Raw genomic sequence first — 14,095 nt, 5'->3', positions numbered from 1 at the left:
GCTGTGGTGCTGATGAGGTTTTGTATGACCTTTAGCATGACTTTGCTTCGGTGGCTGAGATAAGGGTTATGGTTCTGTAGTACTGGCACTGTTTGCTGTTCCCTTTGTTATGGGAGGGGTATGACTTGTGATTGCATCTTTTCTTTGGGCCATTCCATGCATTCCCAGACTCTTTTGGCACAGGACAGTGCAGACTTTTGTAGTTTCTCCACCCCCCACCCCTACTTGAGCAGCTCAGCGGGCACATTATCAGCGCCTTATGAACTTTCTCCCTTCAGACTGTGTACAGCTGTTTCAACCCTTTCTCGTAGGACTGGTAGGTCTGCAGATTCACTGTTTCTAGTCTGGTTGTTTTGAAGGATGTGAGCATTGGTCTTCAGCTGAAAGTTGTACAGGTCTTTGCACTACTCAATCCATTGGTTGAGAACAGCATTGCTTTCTGTGAGAAGGTGGCTATTGCTGTCCTCAATAAACGAAGACGTTGAATGCCCAAGAAATAATTTCTACTTTCCAAAATGATCCAACTTGAGAAGCTTGTGGGTCAACTTCATTCATGTAGGCCTGACCATCATGCTAGCGTAACAATTACCCCTGCTAATATAGCTCTCGTGTGTAAACAATGGCACTTTGCTCCTGACAGTCACTGCATAATATATATATATCTCCTATGCAAAAGACTTTCAATGGACAGCTCATATTATCTTGAATGGGACCCGTGCCTCCTATGCAGAATAATATCTTTATCAGCTCAAATAGGTTTCTGGAGATATTCAAATTTTCATCTTAAGCTTGATCTACACATACTTTTTTTTAAATTTAGACCAAGCTTAGTAAAGATGAGCCAAGAAATTCCCCAAGAGAACTTGTAGTTTACCTGTGAGCAGTCTTAAATTCCCTGACTTCAAAGTACAGTCTTGCAATTTGGTATCCCCTTGCACTTCTCTGCAATGAAGTGTTAATGTATATAAAGATAGATTCCACAAAGATGTCAGAAGTTTCACAGTCCTGCAAAGTTATCTAACATGGTATATCTCTGAAACTGACTATTCTTATTGACTGTTAGATACTATCTTAAATAAGCTATAATATATGTAGAGAACGTAAAGATGCCAATCCAGTTACTTGTAGCTGTTTGTGAGGAAAGCATGGCAACAAATAAGACCACAAACAAATGTCCTTACAAAACTTAAGTTGACTGCCACGTGAAACTGTCACCAAGAGATAAAATGTGATCCCTATGATGCCAGCAAATACTTCAGAGTGAAAAAAAAAATCACATGCCAATAGATGTTTTAATATAAACTCTTGTGTTTTCACCACCGAAGATATATACAAATCGTTAAAATGTTTGATCTGCCAGTTTAGATGTCTCCTGCAAATTATACTTATTATTAATAGGAAAGCCAAGGAACAAATATTTATTATTCATTGTAACATGTTCTAAAATATAGGTTCCCAAGCTCCAATTTCTTCCACCTCCTGAATACCCTTAATTATAAACTATCATCTTTGCTCATTAGTTTGGTTTAATCTTACAAATGATTTATATCAACTAATTTCCACATTAGGCCACTATTTCCAATGATGATTAGGCATTGAAATTACTGTAAAAATTCCCCATGAAGTCCTAAAAGTACGCTACGCAATTACCCACATTTACGGCATTGAAATAACTGTAAAAATTCACCATGAAGTCCGAAAAGCACGCCCACATTTATTAAAGTGAAAAATTCAAACATTTTCGATCTATAACTATGATTATGAATATTTATTTTCTTATATCCCACGTACTTTCGAAACCAGTGAAGATGAAATGAGTTTCATAGTGCTTTAATGATTCACATGATACTAGTTCCTTTTTTTAAATTTTGGACACTTAAAGGACTGTTGCTAATAGCATACAAATTTGCACTAGTAATAATGTTTCACCTCTCTTTCATCCTTGATTTTTCCAAGGATGCTTGTCACGTGTCTATCAACATCTTGCTTTCTTCTAAACATTTTGAATAATGTTCAGAGTCAAGTAGAGGCTCAAAATGCCGCCAGGTAATGGCTCTCATGTCCCGCAAGTCAGTCTGGTGTCGTTATCATCAAGTTTGATATTGTTGAATTTCATATACTAATATTTGAGGCTCTATATTCATTGAGTAATAAAGAATAAACTATATTAACATCAGTTATTTTCTTGCAATAGTATGTCGCCAAAGTAGTTCAAGCATTTTCCTGTGAGGTTGACGTCATCACCTGCTAGTGACTTCCCTTAGTTGGGGTAAAAACTCTGTTTTCAAAATTTCGCACACATGTTGTGTACGTGCATGGTTGCAGTAATTCTTCCACCTCAAGAAGTTTATACTCAGTTCCATCAATCGCGAGAGGAAAAGGACCAGTTACGCAAGACATAACCAAAAGGAGGAGACGAGTATGTTCGATTCAACAATTCACAGAGACGTCTATGATCGGATCATATATTGTGCTGGCGGTGAGTCACCGATCAGTACATTTGTTTTCATTCCAGTAGCAGTATTAGCAACGCCATCAGTACTAGAGACACGCTAGCTTGTGTTTACCTTTATTTTGCCGTATTTCATCTGGGTCCATTTTATTCATTTTAATGTAATTCAAGCTTGATTTAGAAGAAACAACCAGCGATATAAAATAATTCTGTACAGTTCTGCACATTTGTTGGGAAAGCACGATCTTTGTGAAAATGTCAACATTTAGAGAAATATAACACTGGTAGGAAGAGTGCTATAGTATTTAATAGTCTGAAATAGCATGCAGTTTTATGACTAGATGTCACGGATATTTTCTGTGTGTTTGTATTAAAAAAAGGTAAACAAATATAAAAAGCTTCAAGCGGTCGGTCCTCTAATCAGTTATCCAAACAATAAAACTAGTAGATTGACATTTTTTAATACAATAATGCATGGGTTTATAAAGTAGACCTGTAAATTGAATTAGATCATTAATGACAGTCATTGACAATAAAAGCTCTTCTGTAATGTTATGTCACATGTAAAATTAATAAATGTGTGTTCTTAAATACTCCCATAATGTGGATAAATGTGAAAGTTGGAATGTGTGGGTTCAAACATTTATTAAAAACAATTGAAAGAAAGTTATTCTTTTCTCATTGTATTTTCTTGCTATACACTAAGTTGTAGAATTATAAAGAAATAAAACTATGCCAGGGTTGATGCTAACTCCGCCTGGAAAGCCCCCGGGTAACCTGCCGGTCCCAAGCCTGGATGAAAAAGGAGGTTTGCATGGGGTTAGCAACCTGACCCTGTAAAACAACCCATGCTACAGAAACCGCAAATGCAACACAAGTACAACAAGAGCCTGGATGAGAAGATTCCTCTTCAGAAGGGCCTGTGATGCGTGTTGGCTAAAGCCCTCGGGAAGTCTGCTCGCCAATTCAGCTTCTCATGGCCAAGGCAACATGGAGGAGATCAGTCCACAGCAAGGTGAAGGCAGCTGGCATGACACAGTCCTAACTGGAGAGAAATGCCCAGAACTGGAACCGATGGTGTGGTGTAGTTGCGGACCTATGCTCCACTGGAGGTAAATAGGAAGAAGAACGTTTGATGCTACAGGTCACCATAAAAAATTAAATTATAGATGCACCGCAGTTAGATGAAATTGGTTGTAAATTTCTTATGTCATTATTCAGGATCATATATATAAAGCACTAGCGAATTTGACAGTACCAAAAGGTTTGTGTGGGGTGTTTGTGGGGATTTTGTAGGTGATGGCACTTCTGCAGCACAAATAAATAATGCTGTTAAAAAAATTGTGAATTAGGAGACTTCACTTTGATCTAAAAATGTATTCTCAAATGATGAAGTAAATATGTTTCTGAAGGTAGTTTTCAGAAAGAAGCATGAAACTTTCTATTTACAATATTTAGATTTGCTGCTTACTCTTAGGCTACAGTCATGTAAATAAATGTTAACAAAGGCTGACACAAATAGCAAGTACATATTAGTGCTATGCCCTGTCACTATGTCATTATTGTGAAAATTAGCCTTGGCAGCAATGGTTTTTCATTGAGGCATGAGTGAAGGGCAAATGGAAAAAAATGTGTAGTCTTTTAAAAGAAATGAACAGGGTTAGTTTTTTTTTTAAGTCAGTGCAGCAATGCAGTGGAAAACATTTGGGACTGGATTGGAGAAAGTTTACGACTTGCTGATATTAGGTAGATGACCCACACACAAATATTCTATCAAATACTACATCCAAGATCAAGAATAAAATAATTGTAATTTCAGAGATTTTATGTTTGTCTATTTTGTTGTGTGCGGTTAACAATACTTTATGAACCAGCTAACTCGGGACCAATTTTGAACAGATTCAAGAATTCTTTAGACAAAAGTCTAAAATTTGTTGCAGGAGATGGTTGTCCTTCGTTGTTATGATCATACATTACTTCTAGGTTTATTATAGAATTAATGTTATTTATGCACCTTAAATTTTTATTAGAACCTTTCATGGTGGATACAGAAATCTGTGAATTGCCAGCTATCCGGACAAGACCGCAGACATGTAGAACTTCCTACACAACAAATCAGCCATGTAGACAAAGTAAAGGTACAATTAAGCCGATAGTTTTGTAATGCTAGTCAACTAATGTTTCTTTACGAAAGTCATGTGACAATGAATACACGTCTACTGCATACTTTAAAGTACCCATAACTTTCAGAGGTCTAGGATCCCTTTCTCTCATTCTCGCCTGCACCTTACCTTTCTGTAGCTTTTTTTTTTTTTAGCTTTCTGCATTTTTTTACTACTACATGTATTATTATAGCTGAACATCACCATTTATTGAGATTTCTCTATATTCTAGTTGGTCAGTTAACCACTCAGTGGTTCATGACGTTAGTTTATAGGTAGGGTTACTTTACCCACCGATTTCTTCGCTAAATTAGGAATTTTTTTTTTTTAACCTTGGATAAGTTACCTTTATCCATGAATAGGAGCTCAGAAAAGACGACCTGCCCTCAACTTTCACTCACGGCTAACTGTAAACGTTAACGTGTTTGCCTCCTTCAATTCAAGAGCTCTTATCTCTCTAGTCTTATTATACAGAACGTGTTTACCGCCACTCAAACAGGCAAAGGATCAATTGAGCCAGATCACGTGATTACAGAATGAATGCCAAATAAATACTTAAATTCGAATGTTGTGCAGGTGCTGAAGGAGACTTGTCAGGAAAAACAATCGCGAAGTTATTTTACAAGATGCCTTTAGTAAGGTCAAAGAGGAAGACGCATGGCTTCGTGTGTGTGGCTCAACGTGACAAGCTCCTGGTGATCTGCTAACAGCGTACCAACACTGCATCAAAGAGCTGCGCTCCTTTCACTGAAAGCCTCGACATTTGCCGATTGTCTCTCCCCCTCCAAAAAAAAGTACATGTGACCTCTGATCGGTCTCACCACATACACATTCATGAAATGCATGAATTCACAGTCAGAAGAGTTGAGTAGGAATAAGCAAAGAGCAGCAGATGACACGAAAGCTCTCATTTTAACAAGACCGAAGACAGGCCCGTTCTTAGCCCCCGCGGGGCCCGAGGCAAAGGACATGTGCGGGGCCCTCACGCCACGATCACACGGTTTTAGTTGGGATCTAAAGTCACTTTTTTCCTCAGGGATATCTCATCTTTTATCATTGACAGCACACTGCATACATATTACAACATAAACCTACGATTAATTTATTTGTAACGTTCGTCAATAGGTTACAATCAAAAGCGCGGGGCCTCTTGAAGCGCGGGGCCCTAGGCAGATGCCTCGTCCGCCTGCCCCTAAGCACGGCCCTGACCGAAGACACAGGGCTGGCTATAAACTCGCTTCATAACCATAGGAAATCGAACAGGAAGTATTATTTATCAGCTCGGTGTGGGGCTAGGAGAGGGAGGGGGAAGTAAATTCCCCGCACATTTTGACTGTGCTGTAAACACTAGCTGAAATACTAGCTCAATAAACGACATCACGAGGCATCCACCGTTTTGAACCGACAGTCTGCCAAGCGCTGTCGACGACAATGTATCTACTACGACTAACGGTTAACAGCAGCGTGGATACCTGTCAACGACACCTTGCTGACTGAAAGTTCTGGAGCTGTGGGACACAAATATTTCGTGGCTACAACTTGAAATTCTGATGATCCATTTTTGATTGGCCCACGAAAGACTGACGAAAAGTTAATAACACGTGTTGAGAAATATCTGTTACTGCCAAAAGCTTCTTGACTCGGTCGTGATGAGCAGGGGACCTTCATACGAGAGGATTACTACTCTACATAGAAATTTTTATAATTTTCTTTACCTTGATGGCTGAAATTTAATCGTAAACACTTCACAATAGAAAAATCGAGTACAGAAAACTCTGCAACATGGCTGGTCTGTTTTCTGACAGTGACAAAGAAGTGAAGAAACCGAGGAGACCTGGTGAAAAGGAACGCTGCTTTCAGATTCTCGGTGAAATTCCTTACCCAGGAAACACATGTAAGCTCTTCGCCTGCAAGGAGAAGGACACAGACAGACAGGTGAGTTGCCAGCGCACCCGAATGTCGTCTGTCAGTGATCAGAAACTACATGATCACCATTGACTGAGCTCCATGACTGAAGTTGTTTGCCAACATGTTAAGCAGTAGTAGGCCTGGCACGAAGCCAGGTGAGCAGTGACACAAATAAAAAGCTTTGCTTTGGAAGGCCTGTTCTGTTACAAGTAGGTCAGTGATAAGAATCCGAAAGTAATTACTGAGTGAGAGAAAGAGAGATAAAGGCGCGCGCAGGTGATTGTGCCCTTGTTTATATCCGTGTACATCTGGGTGTGAATGTGGGATAAAAAGAGAGAGGGCACGCATGCTTTGACAGGCAAAACACAAAGCAAATGTATAAAATATCCCTTCTAATATCCGTTTTTCTCTTTTAAACCTCAGTTAATTTTTTTTTTGTAATTAACAAGTATCTACTAAAGAAGGCGACCATCGGCACCAGAGCCGACACGGACCACGCCAACGCATGTCAGCTGCGTCACGTGAACATCGTCCAGTACGAAACCGCCTGGCACACACCAAATGACATCATGTACCTGCTGTGGGAACCTGTCTCCTGGTGCCTGTCTGTTCTGCTGGAGGAGATGGACCTCCAAACACCATGTGGACAACTTTATCCTTTGTGGCTCTTCCACATTGCGTCGGGCCTGGAGGTATACGGAGTTTAAAATGCATTTATTTTCTGTCTGCCTGCCGCTACTTCTTCCTAGTCAGAGCCAGAATTCGACAGGTGCTTTTCTTGTCTTTAGGTTAGAATCATAATGATTGAACTAGATACACATTCCTCTTGTTCATTTCTCGTGTATACATGTATATAGGTGTATGTGCACGTGTGTATGAGTATCTGTATGCATGGGTCATGAACTGCTACTGCATTTATCAATGTCGTCGTCGTCATTATCATCATCGAAATAGTTTGGGAAAACCGAATGTTACCTCACAGTTTAGTAGTGGTGGTGATGGCGGCGGCAGCGGCAGTTGGAGGGGGAGCAAAAGAAGTATTATCGCCATATTTTTCAGGCAGCCGACACTTTTTTAATGTTTAATAGAATGCAATCGAACCCAAGTCCGGTTCTACCATTAGCAAACTAGACTGTTGCCTTGGGCGCAAGCACTGAGTGGGACACAGAAATAGCTTGCGTCTGGATTTTTTTCTCTTTTTTTTTAAAGCAACGAATGATGCTAGAACATTGTGTACGTAGAGCACTGGCGTCTGAACCTGGCGACAGGCGATGCGGCGGTTCGATACCCATGTGACGCAGATAACTTCTAGTCTACTTGATTGAAAGGGTAGATTATATATGAGGGTTAGGGAAAGGTAAAGCATCAAAAGAGGGAGAGGGGGAATGGGTATCGGAATCATAAACAAGTTTGGTCTCTAACAACCCATCCCACAATAAACTAAACAGAGGGGCGACCTTTCTCATTAACATAAAATATGCTGCTAATTTCATACTTCTAATCAATGCGTCTTCAAATGACAGAAATATGTCGTTCCTTTCAACCAACTGTACTTTGCGATAAACAGGGTCCCGTTAATAGCAGTAAAAAAAAAAAAAGAAACATTAAAAATCTGTTCTTACTCAAAACTTTTTATTATTTATCTTAAAAATTATTAAATAGACAGCGTAAGCAATGATCGCCAAATGTGATTTATCATGGAAGCCTCTCTTTATTTGAACGACTGCCATGAAAACAAGCGGTACCTTCAAAGAAAAGAAATGCAATTTTCCTCTCTCTTCCTTCTAGCTACTGCCATAAAGACTGGTGCCATCAAAGATGGGAATTTCTGCCTTTATCTTTCATCTTTTCCATGTCTTTCTTTTCATTCCTCTTACCTTGTGTTTGAATAGAAAGATGCATAAATACAGAAATTCACTAGTCGCGTAAATAACTTTTGCTCTTCGTGATTGATTTCCTCTTGTTTGTTTATTTGTAGGCTGGGATAAAGATTAAGGTTAAGTAGAATGAGGTTATATGAGATATCAGTGATTAGGCTCAGGGTAAGGTAAGTTGAAATGATGTGGTGAAGGGTGCTTGACAACTAGACAAGCTTGAAAAGTCTAGCCGCCAATTTCACTTACTCATAAAATGTCATGTGATCAGGTATCTGTCCGACGACTAAAATTTCAAACCTCAATTATTTTCCCCTGACCCATCGGAGGTCCGCAGATTAACCATTCCGGAGATAGCAATCGTCTTAATTAGGTTCATTTGACGCTATTCACGTGTGTGTGTGTGTGTGGAGATGTGTATAATTTCCTTGTAACTTCTTGTGGCTGGCCGGTCATCAAAAATTTTTGTTGTTTTTTTTCCCCTTGAATTGTTGCCACTCGTCGTGCAGTACCTTCACGAGGGAAACAATGGCCGCCAACCCATCCTGCATCGCAATCTCAACGCCAGCAGCATCTTCGTCACCTCCAACTGCGTCCTCAAGCTCTTCGACTTCGGCGACGCCAAGTGAGGGAAACTGTCAACAAATTATTCCAAACATTAAAGCTCCAAACATTCCCTTCAGGAAAATGAGGAAATTGGAATCAGTACTTGTTGAATATTTCCTATAAATGGATGTTTCAACTTAAGAATGTATGTATGGGTGTATTGTGAATGCGTGCTCGAGTGCTGACATCTATCTGTTCATTATGTTTGCATATGTGTGTGTGTGTGTCTACATTGTATAATGCTTGCCTTCTTTATTTTTTTGTACTTGCGAATTTTCTCGACACCAAGACGGCTTGAAGCAAAAAACTCTACCACCAGAACGGTGAAAGGAAATCCTGATTTTCATAGCCCGGAGATTAGAAGGGGAGAAGAGTACAGAACACCTGTGAGTATAGCACAGTAGTATTCACAGAATAATATACGGTTAGTGTATAAGCAGATTTATTATCTAATATCTGACTAGGAAATGTCATGACAATATGACACCTGCACCTCTATGTGTACTAGCTGCCAGCTATTTTAAGTACATGGGTTGAAAACTGTTGCAGACTGATATTTGGAGTCTGGGAGTGACTGCTGCTCAGATTGCCCACTACAGGGGATTTGAAAAGTTGCGAAGAAAACAAACTGAGACTGTAAGACTTTTGAAAATGTTCTGGTTGATATAGGGACTCGTAAAATAACAATTTCTAGAACTCTCTACCTGTGTACTCCATGACGTGTAGAACTGTCACTCTCTTTGATAGGCGCAAACATCTTGCATTAAAGATGCATCGCTTACTGCATTAGGCCACAAAAAACTGTTAGAAAATATCCGTAAAAGGAGGTACTACCTTTATGATTAGAAATCACAAACAGGCAAAGAAAAGTGTGCAAAAGATAATTAGAAAAGTGGGCTGAAGAACGGAAAATAGAAATCGTATTTCGCAACGAGTCGGCAGTGACACTAGCAACGAAATTTACTACGGAAATCTTTATTTAGGCGGCTAATAGGATACTGAGATTGGTTTGTTTCTTTTGTTGTCTTGATCTCGCTCTAAAACTGAAAATAATGCTTCGAACTTCTTACTCTGCATTACATATACAGCACTTTTATGCAAGTTTTAGTTGTTAACGACTAAAAGGAAGATTGGTTGTCTCTTACCTGTCTGATTGTCCCAGGTGATTGGCATTGTCGAAGCGAAGGGCCATCAGAAGGAGGTTGTTGACCTCATTGCGGCAACCCTGCGAGAGAATGCAGCCACGAGGCCGTCAGCTGCCAAGTTCGTTTCTCATCTTCGCTGTCTGTTGGGCGAGGACGTTTTGACACCACCGGAACCGGAACTTTACCCGTCTCCAATGAAAATGAGTAAGTTCCTAACTCTGCTTGTTTGTAACGGCTCATTAAACAGAAAGACAGAGATGCGTATTCCTAATTAGAACTCAGTGTCTGCATCCTGTCTGCTCTAGGAGTCATTCTTTACCTTTAATTTGGTGGTTTGTTGCACACGCGTTTTCTTCTTCTCTAAAAACGGTGGCTCCTCATCCCGACCTTTACAGATGACCCAAGATCTGGTGGCATAGCCTTTGTAGTTTCGACGACGACAGCTGGAAGTCCCGACGTTCCGTTGTTGCCGACTGCCCCTTGCGTCAAGGTTCTCTAACCCAAGTGTTCCGACTTTCTCCCGACTCTTTGCCCTCTTGGCTGATTTCTAGGTCTCGAAACAAATTCTTTTTTGTGAAAAAAACTGTGGAAGACGCGTAGACCTCCATCACAAAGAACTCTGACCCAGTTCTCTGTCAGCACTGACGTGCCGAGAAGTGCTTTCCAAATTCTCATTCCCTTACTTAACCTCATACATTTACATACACATAAGCAGCCCGGGATGCCATTGGACGAACATATGCATCCAGCATCCTTCACCTAATCATCAACTAGCCAGCGCGAACAAAAGAAAGACCTGAAAAGTGATTAGCTTTATAGCCTACAACAGGCTGGACGAAAAAGACTACTTTTCTCCCCGAGCCATACTTGTAAGTCTTGCCAGCCATGTTTGATAAATTCTCGAATGTTTTCCTTTTGTCTTGCCGCCATCCTCATACGGACAGTCTGCCACAGACCTCATTGACGCCTCGAAGAAGGCCGCTGCTGACGCTTGGCCCTCTCTGACCACTTAAGACCGTCTGCCCTACGCTTCTTCACTTGCTTCCCTGAAAGCCTGTACACAATTCCATTTCAATTACTTTAGCGGTCTCTGGACAGGGGACACATGGTCAATTTTAGTCTAGACTTTTAATTGTGGGATATTTCCGTGTCCCACTTAATGTTGCCATATGACACTTGCTTTCCGAGTTATTTTTTGTTGCCTTTTTCTTCGTTTTAAATCATACCTTCATCTATTGGTTTGCAGGCAGTAGAATGGCTAAGCGTGACATCCACCGACGACCTTTGTTAACATCACGTGATCATGTGCAACAAGTGCAGGGGTCTTCCAGCTTGGCACAAACTCTCGCTCTTATTTATGATAACAGACACAAAGAAGAGGAAGGTTTGAACACACCACGACATTCAAGCATCCATCGAGAACGTCGTCGCAGCAAGTGTAGCAAGGCACCAGACGAACCAGAATCTTCTTCACCGGAAGGTGGTGCATTAAGGCAGCCTTGTTCTCATCGTTCACAAAACAGTTTGTCGTCTGAATCAACGTCTTCTTTGACCATAGAGAACTGCGAGACTCTGCGCTTAAGGGTTAATACTCCCCTGCAGGACACCACATCAGTAAGACAAACACACCAACGTGTTTCGGACTCTTCAGAGAGAGCGTCCAGCAGACGACGCAGATTGGTTTCCTCTGAGACTCAGACCACGGATTCGCTTCTCGGGCAGCCAAAGACTTTGATACCAAACCGCAACAAGCAGACACAGAGAGAACAATGTAGCTCACCACTTTCCACATCGACAGATTCCTCGAATGGGATGTCATTTAGTGATTCTCAGGACACAGCTACTGCTAGAAGCCTAATTCATCATCTGAGTCGTGACAAAAAGATGCTGTACCGACAACAAAGCAGACAGGATCAGGTGGCGAAGGTTCAGCGAGAGCTTCATTGATAACATCTTTTGTTCTTTTTTCTTGCTTCTTTTGTTTGTTGGTTGGTTAGTTTTGCTGTTTTTGCTGCTGTTCTTGTCTTTCATGTTCTTGTTCTTGTTCTTTTACTTCTTTTTGTAGTTGTTGTTCAGATCTCCCCTCAGGCTTTCTTTTTTGTGGATGTTGCACCTGTTTACAAGGTCAGGTGCTTTGCTTTGATATGGACTTAGTAGTTCGTTCGGTATAAAATGCAGCTTTCCCACTCTTCTTCGCTTCTTTCATTCGCGATTGAATGGTTTAGTGTACAAGAAAGAAAGGAAATATCGAGAATCGGTGGTGACATCAGTTTGATTCTACTGTACGACCAAAGTTTCGTGTTCCATGTTGCTGAGTGCTAAACATTCGTCAACCAAACAAGACATAAAATACTCACCCATACACTATGAGTTATCTTCCACTCAGGTTTCCACGTCCTAGCTTCATCACAACTTTATCATATCCGATCTAGTTTATTCCTTTGTTAATAAAATCCTGCTCTTTTTCATAAAGGTTCATTCTGCAGGAAAAAATACTTTATCGATCTGAACTTTAAGTAATTAAAGCAGAACCCTTCCTGTTTTGATAATAGCTTTTCTTTTCCAAAGGAGGAAAATGTTGAAGATGCTGAACAAATTATAAAGTGTTGACTGCTCATTTTCTTTTTGCTGGGTTTTATGTATTTCATAATTTTTTTTTATTAGTTCCAGTACATGTAATACATTTATACCAGTACTTCTGCAGAGCTCAATGTTTGTTTACAAATGGTCGATCAAATAGAATTAGTTCAGAATGCGAATGACTCAGTAGTGATATGGGCTCATTATTTTACTCACCAGTAACCTTTGTTTCCTGATTGGTTACTACTCAAGACTACCATCGGCATTATGTAGTTATATATGTGTGTGTCTTTTGATGTATGTTTGAGCGGCGAAAATCAGAGTAGGCTAACCTTTGTGCATCTGTGATATATTCTTGAGGAGGTTGTGTTAGAATAGATACGAATCAACTGTTTCTTTGTACTTTTGTTGAATATACGATTTCTGTGTTTTTCTATCTCTTTGTACTTTTCATTCTTTTCCATTTTCTTCCCTTAAGTTCTTTTCTTTCTCCCTTTCTCTTCTTGTCTTTCTCTTTCTGCCCTTCAATTTTTTTTTTATTCTTTGTCGGCAAATAAAGGAAATGGAATGTAAGCAATGAGTGTTCAGACGATTGTGACCTTGTACCGCCCGTGACCCTGTACACAAGCATACATCTCAAGCTATTATTCATCATTGCAGCAGGAAAGAACAAGGAGAGGCCGACTCTCCTTCTGTTAGATATCTTCGTCCTACGGTATTTTATCTACAAAGCTTTCGTATATGAATAAAGTTACAATCGGACAAGGATATGATGTGCAAGGAGTGATACTCAGCTAAGGCAAGCATGCACGCTTGCATAAACGCAAACGCACACGTACACACGCACGTATTCAGATTTTTAACTTTTTGAGATAAATAATTGGTACATAATTGCGAGAATTTACACTCGTATTTTTGTATGTGTGTGTTGTTTAAAGGTTAAAGTTGTGGACAATCGAAACATATTGTTAACTTTTTTGTAAATATTTAGGATAACTCATTTCTTGCTTCTTTAACCACAAATCTTATCTGAAGTTAACAATATTTGCTACCATACGTATTTACGAATATACAGATGCCCGCGTTTCGCTTCCTGCGACAGGACAGGACAGGAAAGACCAAATTGTTTTTCATAATTGTCAACGGTCCAAATTACAGTCATGTGTGCGTCTCAAAATTCCATCTTTTCTCGACTGTTGACACGCACTCAGCACACGCTAAACATCTGCAATCCGCGAGCGAACAATGTTGACTGCTAAGAACAATGTAGTCACTCGGATATTTCTTAGTTCCCCGGGAAGTGGGATTGGTGAGTGAACTACCAACAGGCTCCGAGGGAGGAAACAGGGAGCAGTCGAGACAAGGCGA

General features: G+C 40.2%; 2 protein-coding genes across 5 annotated transcripts in view; one reads left to right on the top strand and one right to left on the bottom strand.

Annotated features, from left to right (window-relative positions):
- The window catches only part of LOC112572436 (RANBP2-like and GRIP domain-containing protein 5/6), a 38,631-nt gene extending 36,544 nt beyond the window's left edge, over positions 1 to 2,087 (bottom strand). For both annotated transcript variants that reach the window (XM_025252113.1, XM_025252114.1), the window contains exons 1-2: positions 1,930 to 2,087; positions 875 to 942 (exon numbers count right to left, since the gene is read on the bottom strand). In XM_025252113.1, the coding sequence (XP_025107898.1) occupies positions 875 to 942; positions 1,930 to 2,001 (140 nt within the window). In that variant the 5' untranslated portion in view covers positions 2,002 to 2,087. The remainder of the gene's footprint in view (positions 1 to 874; positions 943 to 1,929) is intronic.
- Positions 2,088 to 3,319: 1,232 nt separating this feature from the next.
- On the top strand, positions 3,320 to 13,300 carry LOC112572442 (serine/threonine-protein kinase Nek4-like). 3 transcript variants are annotated; one of them, XM_025252128.1, is made up of 9 exons: positions 3,429 to 3,564; positions 4,483 to 4,590; positions 5,191 to 6,549; positions 6,972 to 7,214; positions 8,906 to 9,021; positions 9,292 to 9,388; positions 9,552 to 9,638; positions 10,165 to 10,351; positions 11,394 to 13,300. In XM_025252128.1, the coding sequence occupies exons 3-9, from the start codon at positions 6,397 to 6,399 to the stop codon at positions 12,092 to 12,094; spliced, it is 1,584 nt and encodes a 527-aa protein (XP_025107913.1). In that variant the 5' UTR covers positions 3,429 to 3,564; positions 4,483 to 4,590; positions 5,191 to 6,396; the 3' UTR covers positions 12,095 to 13,300. The 3 variants fall into 3 exon arrangements, with proteins under 3 accessions (XP_025107912.1, XP_025107913.1, XP_025107914.1); XM_025252129.1 differs by having other exon boundaries at positions 3,432 to 3,564; positions 4,504 to 4,590; XM_025252127.1 differs by lacking the exon at positions 4,483 to 4,590 and having other exon boundaries at positions 3,320 to 3,564; positions 6,420 to 6,549.
- The last annotated feature ends 795 nt before the right edge of the window (positions 13,301 to 14,095 follow it).

This window comes from Pomacea canaliculata, linkage group LG9, assembly GCF_003073045.1.
Source record: "Pomacea canaliculata isolate SZHN2017 linkage group LG9, ASM307304v1, whole genome shotgun sequence".
Taxonomy (NCBI): domain Eukaryota; kingdom Metazoa; phylum Mollusca; class Gastropoda; order Architaenioglossa; family Ampullariidae; genus Pomacea; species Pomacea canaliculata.
The sequence above is the reverse complement of the archived record's forward strand: the minus strand, read 5'-3'. Positions and strand labels throughout refer to the sequence as shown.

Bases quoted from the DNA above. Each gene is read 5' to 3' on its own strand.
- LOC112572442 (XM_025252127.1), top strand. From the start codon at position 3,347: ATGAGAAGATTCCTCTTCAGAAGGGCCTGTGATGCGTGTTGGCTAAAG. The intron at 3,565-6,419 runs GTAAATAGGAAG...GTTTTCTGACAG, and splicing joins GGACCTATGCTCCACTGGAG to TGACAAAGAAGTGAAGAAAC. The intron at 9,639-10,164 runs GTAAGACTTTTG...TGATTGTCCCAG, and splicing joins GAAGAAAACAAACTGAGACT to GTGATTGGCATTGTCGAAGC.